At 35.9% G+C, this 10,005-nt stretch overlaps 1 protein-coding gene across 3 annotated transcripts in view; it reads right to left on the reverse strand.

Annotated features, from left to right (window-relative positions):
- The window catches only part of AFTPH (aftiphilin), a 43,677-nt gene that overhangs the window by 12,502 nt on the left and 21,170 nt on the right, over window positions 1-10,005 (reverse strand). For all 3 annotated transcript variants that reach the window (XR_004158734.1, XM_003203698.4, XM_019612547.1), the window contains 4 exons: window positions 9,169-9,320; window positions 8,529-8,655; window positions 8,152-8,208; window positions 5,889-6,011 (listed from right to left, as the gene is read on the reverse strand). Coding sequence is in view for 2 of the 3 variants with exons in the window: in XM_003203698.4 (XP_003203746.1) it covers window positions 5,889-6,011; window positions 8,152-8,208; window positions 8,529-8,655; window positions 9,169-9,320 (459 nt within the window). In the remaining variant the exon portion in view is untranslated. The remainder of the gene's footprint in view (window positions 1-5,888; window positions 6,012-8,151; window positions 8,209-8,528; window positions 8,656-9,168; window positions 9,321-10,005) is intronic.

Here is a 10,005-nt window from a genome sequence, read left to right on the forward strand (position 1 = left end):
AAAAAAAAACACATCACCCTGTGATTTATTACCCTTTTGTGATAAAACCATTTCAATATTTAAACAAATCAGTGGTAAGATGAACGAGAGGAACATGGAATCTGACTCCTTCTGTGAGTCTATCCTTGCCTTTCCATTTCCTCTTGTTCAGTCTTTTTGCATATGCATACACACACATGTGAATTAAACAAGCAGCAGGGACCATATTTTACAAGGAAGGCAAGTTTTGCAACTTGCAAGTGCTGTCCTCTGTATTTTCAGAACACAGACCAAGAGGATAGTATCAGAAATTCCTGAAAAAGTAGATCTTCCTTTTATTGCACCTCTTTGTGCATTTCATTTCCATTCTCTCCCCAGTGAATTGAACTTCACAAGTTTAATAAAACTAACACAAAAATAACACTTGTGGAAGAAAAGCCATTGAAGTTCTCCACAATATTCCTGTGAATGCATCACTTAGTTGCCAGGTTTTCAGTGGCACAGATGTGCCTCCTGTTTGCTTTTGTGGAAATTTGAACTATTTTCTTTTCAAAACTTAATATTACTCAATACTGAAATAATATTCAGATTCAAGAATCAAGACTGCAGCAACCTGAGCTAGATTTGTACAATTAAGCCAATTATGAATGTTTTTGCTAGGAGACTGGTGATTACAGGAAGAAAAGGGAACTGAAGACTTCTGCATTTACTTAGAGTAAAACCTTGCCTAAAAAAACCTTTCCTACTCAATTACTGGGAATCATTTCCAATACTGTGGAACACAACTAGAACAACATTCACTCCAAGGAGCCTAAGGAGCTGATGCCACTTTTTTTAAACTTTTTGCTCTGATAATGAAATTACTGGCACTGAAATTATTTGGATGGAAAAGTCATGTTACCAGTGTGGAAGCTATACCTGAGATTAAGTTACGATCTCTGTGATCAGTAGCTTGTATAAAGTTCGTTGCACTATAACATATTACCACTAAAAGTAGTTTTAAATCAAATTAAGAAAGAAATGGATGCCAATATAATTTAGTAGTCTTCTGGAGTGAACAAAAGGAACTCAGAGTGAAACAAAGTAGCTTCCTACCAATTCTCAGTTACTGAGCAACACCCACTACACTTCCTGTCAAAAGAATGAGTCAGGATTGATGAGTCCTGATGAGTCCACAGCAGTATTGGATGGAAAAGGTGATACCAATGGCTGGCTCAGCTTTTCACTTTAATGATTACATGATTGTCAGACTTGCTAAGGAGAGGGCAAAGGATATGATGAATTCTTCCTAAAATGGATAAAAAAAGATATCTGACTCCAAATCAGTAAGTGTACTGCATATACTAACTCTTCTGTTCTGTGGGATGAAGCCACTACGCTGACTTCAATTGCTTGCAAAAAAGAGGGTGACAAGTAAATCAGACCTCATCAATACAGGATGTTGGCAAGCCCTGGTCCACGCATCAGCAAACAAACAGAAGTAGAGGACAGAAACAAAAGCCAATAAACCAGAAAGTTTTCTGTTTCTAATGTCCTTGGCCCTAATAAAATTAACTACTCTGGGGCACCTAAACTCAGATAAGGGAAACATGCCCTGCAAACAGGAATATAAATGTTCTGTCTTTCAGAGTCTTCAAGGTTGCTAGACTACTGTACTGACAACTACTATTTTAATAACACGCTTTAAAGAAAAGCACCCAACCTAGGAGAATATTGAGATTCAAAGAAAACTGCTCTCACTCCTCCCTCCATCTTAGATTACAGGACATAGTACAGAAAAAGTATACTCAATATTCCAAGAAATGCTCTGGCAGATCAAGTAAGGAGCAGGTATTTTAGTTTTCTCTTCATTTTACTGCATCGTATTTCATTTGGATAAAAGGAAGAGATGTTTTCACACAGTCATTTTAGAATAGTAAGATTTAGAATTAAGTAAGATTTTTTTTAACATTCAAAAATCTAAAATATGTTTGTTTCCATGTCAATGATTAGCCAAGAAAATTAACTCCTCCCTCGCCCCTTCCCCCCCCCGTCTAAAGGGAAGTACTTTGTCTTAAAGCTGAAGGAAGACTTGTAACACAAACGTATCACCAATCTTTAAATAGATGCGTACCATAAACATGGTTTTCAGAAAAAGATTTACACAGACATAATTCATACATTTTGCTGTACGTAGCCATTGGCACAATTACAAGAGCTCTGAAATGTATCCTTCCTCAGACAACACCTCTAAGCAACTTAGTTGCATCTAATCGAATATTTATGTCCTGTATTATCTCTTACCTGCAGATTTTTTCTCTTAGTCAGAGCTACATATATTGCTGGATCTTTCTCACATGTGTAACTGGAGAGCAGTTCCATGATGGAGTCTTTGGCTGGTGGCCAATTATATGGTAGTTTGCATCTGTCATTATTAGAAGTCCTGATGGTCCCTTATGTAATTAAGAGTGTTTTTAAAGACCGTCCCCCCTTGAGGTTTAATTAAGTTTCAATCCCTAATAGCCAGCAAGTGTAAGATACATATTCTGTTATAAGCTTCTGAATTAGAGATCATGTTACATGCAGGCAGATGTGCTGTAATAGGCACCTACAGAAAAAAATTACTAGTAATTTTCTTCTAGAAAAGACTGAGTCACCGTAGATTTCTATTCCAACGTTCAGTTTAATAAGCAAAACTAAGCAGGTAATAAACCACAATTATCCTGTATGCTGGGACAAAGCTACCACTCAGCTCTACCAAAGATAGGTATTTTCAAACAGAAAAGAGGATGCTTTGAAACAATAGAAAAGAACAAAAATGTTTATATAACTTTTTGCAAGAAAGTCAAGAGAAGGTGGTAAATAAAATTTTAAATTACACTAACCAGAGAACAAGATTGAATCAAGAGAAATCAGAGAACATTAAGCCCAAATAATTTCTTTGACAAGACTGGAGTATATTTTAGTTGCACTGACTGAAGACAGTTATGGACTAGAAGGTCACTTCAGCAGATGCTGTGAAACAGAAGAGAAAGGCACCTGTCTGTGGGCCTATTTGAGCAGTCTTTCTTTCTTACACTTGTGCTTTATTGGGGCCTTGTATTTCAGACCAGCAAAGTCTGCAGGATACCTTGCTCTTAAACACAGGTAAAAGCAGTTGGAATTATTTCACATTCTGTTCACCACCTTACAGCACAGATGAACAGAGAAATAAAATCCCAAAAGTCTTGAGAAACAACAGATAAAAAAAAACATCTAGACATTACCTTCAAATACAAAACAGAACAAGTTCCAATGTAATCTTTACTAAATAAAATAATGTGATATATCAATCAGTACCTTAACTTCCTTCAGATATTCATTTGACAAGTCAAAACCTTGTCACTGCAGCTTGAATTGCCCAGATGATGATTTGCTCACTGTATTTCCATGGCCTAAACAACTCAAATGAGATCTGATGTAGGGAATGAGGCTAGAATATACAGAATTTATATAATAACAAGGAAAAATTATTGCAGCTGATCTGCTTCGTTTCTCCTCAGTCACTTGATTTCAAATGCTATTTTAATTTTGGTATGCTTTCCTCCATCCATCCTAAAAAACTAAGGAGGTATCTCTATGCTTCTACAAATGCTTCTCCCACCTCCACTTATTCATCAACACAATATTTCTTCCAAAATCTTTCATCAGTATGCACACACACAGCCACTGATCTATATACAAGTCTCATAAATGCTAGGCTGTCAACAAGAGACCTTCTCTACTTTCTGAAGTAAAACACAAATCTATTAACTACGATCTCTTTCCAACGAGAAACCAATATTTTGAACTTTCTGCATACAAGTGTGACCCATCAGCATCATTTGAAAATGGAACAATTTAGACATTTCACCAAAATAATGTGTGTTTATTCAGTTAAGCTTAAAGATGCATACAATTGTACCTAAATTACTGCTGTTGAGAATAAGTAATTTTGGGGTCCACTAAAACCACCTATTATATTTCCATTGCATATTAATTAATATTTATAGCACAGTTCATAATGAAATGTTTAGGAAAGTTTGGGTACGTTTTCTCAATATCATTAAAATGCAGAATATTCCTAAAAGGCAGCCTGTGTGATGTGAAGCAAACTTAGTGTTCCAAAAACAAGCTAAAACCATCAGGAATTAAGAGAATATAATGCCAAGACAGAATCACAATGTCTGAGACCACTGCTGATTGTCCACACCAAGAAGCTTAATGCCATTTAACTGCAGCCTCTTACTGTTCTTAAAGGTAAGAGCTTGAAATCATCTCTTTTCCAGAAGCTTTTTTTTTTAGTATTTGTCTTTGATGAAAGAAAATAATTTAAGGCCAGCAATGCAGACAGATACCATGAGAGCTTTTTATATAGGTCACAACTATTGAACTGAAATGTACTTGTCAGAATAGTAAGCTAAGGGACAAGAAAATCAAGCAGCTGTGACAAGTATCCGGATAGTCTGCTACAGAAGTATCCAAAAGTACAAAACACTCATGACTAAGGAAAATAAGGACTTGGATAAGCAGAGGTTCATGTTTTCAGCACTCAGCACAAGGACTGCAAGGCAATGAAGAAGATGGGATACCTCAGAGATACTGCTATCTCCTAGGCTCTTGCATATCTTGTAACTTTGCAACTTTGTAAATAGCCAGTGAAATTTTCTAAATCCATTCAAATATAGAAGTTAGACGTGATTCCTTCAGCTCAGAGTGACTGCAATAATCTTATCTTTTTTTAATATATACTTCAGCTGCTCAGTTCAATTACAGAATTCATGTGGGTCAGTAGATACAGAAGTGTCACCAAATATGTACTTTATTATAAACAACCTCAGTACTGAGCCCACTGACATACTGCTACTCCACAATGAAAAAAGATTTCTCCACTGTTATGAGCATCTAAGTTAGAGCTCTGCACCACAGCAAAACAAGGAAATTGCTCTACCCAGAATTAAGCTTAGGTAGATAACTCATTCTAGAATGCCCTCAGCCAGAAGTCACAAGCACAGTAAGTAACCAAATGGTGGGCAGATTAAACAAAACCTGTGCTAAGAACAGACACAACTGACTTTCTCTGAATACATGCCAAGCATGATTGTAGCAACGTGGAAAAAAAAAAAAAATAAAAAAATCAAATGTCTCTGCACATCTCGTTAGCTAGCTGCCAACCACACTACAACACACCACATAAAAGATCTTCTAATATTAGAATACCAGAAAAACAACAACAACAACAAAAAAGCCACAAAATTTTGAATTCAGAGGATTCAAAAATCACTCCTAAGCTTCTCTGAACTCATTTTGTATCAGGCTCAGACAACAGAAACCAGAGAAGTGACTTTGAGCTGTTCAACAGTTAATTGTTCACAAAAATCTGACACAGAACTCAGATAATGAAAACATATATATATATATAAAATCAGGTACTCATGCTTGTAATGATTGTACCCAGAATCCCTTTTCCAGGCAACTGGGCTTTTTATGTTACTCTGAAAGTGAACGGAAAAAGAAACAGCATAAACAGTATATCTGCAAATATGATAATTAAAAAAAAAAAAAAAAAGTAAAAAACCAAGCACTGCCAAATTATGATAAGCTTTAGATAAAGGAAAGACAGAGAACATCAGCCAGAGGAAGGACTTTTAAGCTAACTTGCTATATACCAGTAGATATCATCAGGACTCTTAAATTTTGGCCACCAACTGCTATAGTCTTAGCATTGGGACTCCCTTCCAGTCACACATGAAGAGGAGATCCAACAGTATGTCTTCAATCTGATGCAAGGAACAACTGCCTTTGATACAGGTGCCTTTGAAAACTTAGTTAAAACATGAAAGAAGAGGCAAGGCATTCCATTATTCCCCCCATTCATTCTTTTTCTCTCTCCCTCTCTCTCTGGGTTTTACCTGGAACTGATCAGATGCACACGTGTTCATCTCTGGTGATACAGGAGGTGTCTGTCCTATAGAAGCTATCTTTTCTGCTGCAGATATTGGTTTCAAAGGCTCCTTGGTAGGCTCAAGCATACCCTAAAAAAAAAGTAAAATAGAAGATCACATGCCTGCATGCATAAATACGCACACACATGTAGATTCCAGGAACTACAGACACTGGAAAGGAACGCATTCACTCTGTTCCAACAATTAAGTAATTTGGAAGAAACCAGTCAAATTATCAGTTTGGAGAATGATCCTAAGAACTGTAATTATTGACAGACAAAAAATGCCTTAAAAAGCGTTAAGAAAATAAACAATACAACTTCTTTTGTTTGCTTTAAATGGTTCAAACTTCAGGTTTTTGTTCAGAAGCTAAAGAAGAATTATACAGATGATGACTGATCTTTGATCTTCCTGAATGAAAGTAAGGGCAAAGAAGGTCTATAGATGGACAAAGGTCCACCCCAGGATAGGCAAAGCACCTCTGAACATGGAAGTATGAGAAAATAAAACCACGCATTTGTTACTAGCAAATAATTTCAGGAACTCAGCTATCAAGATCAAGTGTCTCACAAACATTTCTGTAGTACGTTAGCGGAGCCTGCAACTTCACCACCAACCACTCTTCTGGAAAGTACAGAAACATTTGAAGTAGTGCAGTAAGACAAAGAATCAAGTCACTTCATCTGCAACATCATTTTCATCCAACTTACCATGTGCTTAAGTATACAAACAACTTAGGAGATAGCAACAACAGCAATCCATTGCAAAAAAAAATAACTGCATGTCACATCCAAACAGTTACATGAAGAGAACAGCAGTTGCTCTGAGATGTGTTATCTCCTGGTTTAACAGGATACCATGCTTACATCCAAAGAAGTGCATGAGCTGACCTTGATACGTCAGAAAACAACTGCTCTAGGAATTAACTACAGAAGTCACTCTAGGAAATTAACCTATAGATTAAATTATACTAAGCCAAAGAAAACTGCAATCCTTTTATATTCAATTTGTGAATGATCATATTAAAAAGAACACACACTTTTTCTAAAAAGCTACACAAACATACATATATAAAATATATAGGTAGTACTACACAAACTAGCAAAAAAGGCAAATCTTATCTTCTGAATAATTTTACTGTTACTGAAATGCCAAGCAAGAACTGCAGAGCATTGACTGAAGTGCAAACAGCTGATCCTACGACAGCAGGTTACTGGCTTTCCTTCAGTCTACACAAATGTAAAGTAGTCTTGCTATTTTTACTTAACACTAGGGGCAATACAACAACACTTTCCATATAATATGTCTTTATGCCTAAACAGTCTATTGGCTTGGGAGCAGAGTTTAGGGGCAGGAAGGAAAGAAGAAAGGGAAGAAGTGGAAAAGGTAGTAGAAGAAGAAAAACATAATTTAGAAGAACTGAAACTCTTAGGAACTGCAGATTCCATCCCTGCAGATTTTTTTTTTTTTATATACACATCCATATGTGGGTGCCTTATTAACACTTATGGAGGTCCTTTATTAACATGCCAGTAACACTGTAAAGCATTACTGTGCTTCTCTTTTGATCTGGGGACATTAAGATGCAATCAGGTAATTAATAAACAGTCTCACAGAGAAACAGCTGCATGAAGAGGAATGCTACAGAGAGTTGAGAACATTTCCTTCCATTACACAAGTAATGGAATACTGTAGCTACCTACCCATTCTTAACCTTTCTTTAAAGCATCTGGTCTTAGTGCTAGGGCTCCCCACAACTGCTGTTCTGAATTGACATCTTGATTTATTGTCATGTTCATTCATTATTTCTAGCTACTATTTAACCCTCTAGTTTCCTGCATCAAGTTTCAACTGACATTTTTACATCTCCATTTTGTATTTAGTAGTTAAAAAATAAGAACTTTTTATTGCCACTTACACATTAATATACTACTTTGATCAATTTTTCTTTTTATAAAACCCTTAGACTAGCTAGCCTACCATGTTAGATAGTTTGCTTTATGAAATGAGTAAATCAATATTTTTTCATTTCAAATATTAAAATACGTGCTTGCATGCATCACAAAAATTGTGTATTTAATTATTCTTTTGTACAATTTCAACTGACGCCTAAACCATAACTGAACTTACAGACAGCTTCCATAATTACTTTATGCTTAGTGCTATTTAATGTATTTGACTATATAATGCTATGGCAACTATAAAAAAGCATAACACCAAGAAAGCTTACCAGTCCTGCTGCATACATGGGTACTATGACAGGTTGTTTCTTGTTGCCTGTAAAGAGCTGATAAAACAACAAGAAAATTTTCTTAAGAGCTTTTGCCATGCTGCTGTAGTGATCATAATATTGTTTCAATGTTGTTTCAAACTTATATGAGACTCGTATAAGAGAACAGACATTGTTAAACACAATGGTTAAAATAGATAAAACTTTTAATATTAACAGGAAGCATAAGAACTTTAAGTTGCAAGACAGTATGCCACGAAAAGCCATGGTTAGTGCAGTTATACAATTAAGAGGCAAGTACTCATACAGAACCACTTCAATTTAACACTACATTCAAAGCAGGTCTGTTATTTCAAAAGCTTTATTGACAGACTCACAATATTTCTTGTGTCGATTCCCAAGGAGCACAGAAGCTTTTTGTTGCTGTGGGAGCCACCCCACTGGTATCGCAGTCCGTACGCATCGTGGATATCCTGCAGCTCTGTCCACACATCCGTCAGCTCCCTACACAACCCATCACAAATTGAACTTCACCAACAAGAACAGCACCTTATCAGCTTTCAACTTGGATTCTCATTTTTAATACAAGCGTCTTAACGTACATTCCAATTAAACTTATACCCAAGCATGACACTCTGGGGAACCAGAGCTGTACAGAGTTCTTGTAACAATTATATTTCAGACTTCTAATTGGAAAATGATGCCCACAGCTGGCAGAACAAGACTTACATTTCACCATCATACAAATAAATACAGCAGTTTACAGCAAGTGTAATTAATAAGATATCTTCTGATTAACAGACATCACTTAGAAGAGATGCTGCTGACTAAGTAAAACGCCCTGGTATAGACTAATCACAGCAAACAACCATTCTGCTGGATGGCTAATCTTACTCAATACTTTTTCAAAATAATCAATGGAAACCACTCGTTTTGAATTACTACTGTATGTTTTAAGCTCCCACAGAAGACATATTTCTAATTTATTTCAAATAAGTTGTGTTAGCAGTTTCTTACCCAGTATTTGCTAAGGTCTCCTCAGTTGCTGTCTGCTTTTCACCCGCTTCCAGCAAATGATTCAAGGAAATTATCTCTTTTTCAATTTCAAGAACAGGCATGGAAGGAAAACAGACTTCAAATATTCGTTCCAGACGACATAACAACGTTGTCTATATCAAAGAGAAAGATATTTACATGGACTTTTGTTAACTGTTCTTAAGAAAGCTAGTCTGAAATTACAAAATTACAACAGAAAACAATTGGTAGCTGATGCAAAGCTTCACTTACCTCAAGCTATAGAGATGCCAGTGAACCACAGGACTTTCTTACCACCAAATACAAGCTGTAAGCTACTGAGAAAGGGTCTTATCCTCTCTACAGTGAGCTCTTACAGAAGAGTTCAGAACAGAACATCTTGCTAGAGTTACTCTTTGTTATAAGTTAGCAAAAAAATATAGATGCAAAAAGTATTAAGCTACATTTACTTAAAATACATTAAAGTCTCAAATTCTATGCACTCTAAGAGTTTTATTGAACACATTTTTGGTACTCAGTGTTATCTGAAATGCAAATTGGAATACAGATGTCATTTCATTTAAAGTCAGTGCCCTTCCATCCAAACTTGATACGTAATGGGGATTAAGAAGACAGTCTCATTTGTTATAAGTATGTAGTTGAAAGCCTCACAAAATTTAGCTTGAAAATAATGACCAAGAACATCAATAATGCAAAGACTGCACGTTTCCTAAAAATGTATTAATATCGATCATTTGCATGTAGAAGAACTATAATCCTCAGCTTTATTTCCTATCATACATAGCATTTATCATGAGGTAAATTCTTCAGGAAAGCAAA

The sequence above is a fragment of the Meleagris gallopavo genome, chromosome 2 (assembly GCF_000146605.3).
Source record: "Meleagris gallopavo isolate NT-WF06-2002-E0010 breed Aviagen turkey brand Nicholas breeding stock chromosome 2, Turkey_5.1, whole genome shotgun sequence".
NCBI lineage: Eukaryota > Metazoa > Chordata > Aves > Galliformes > Phasianidae > Meleagris > Meleagris gallopavo.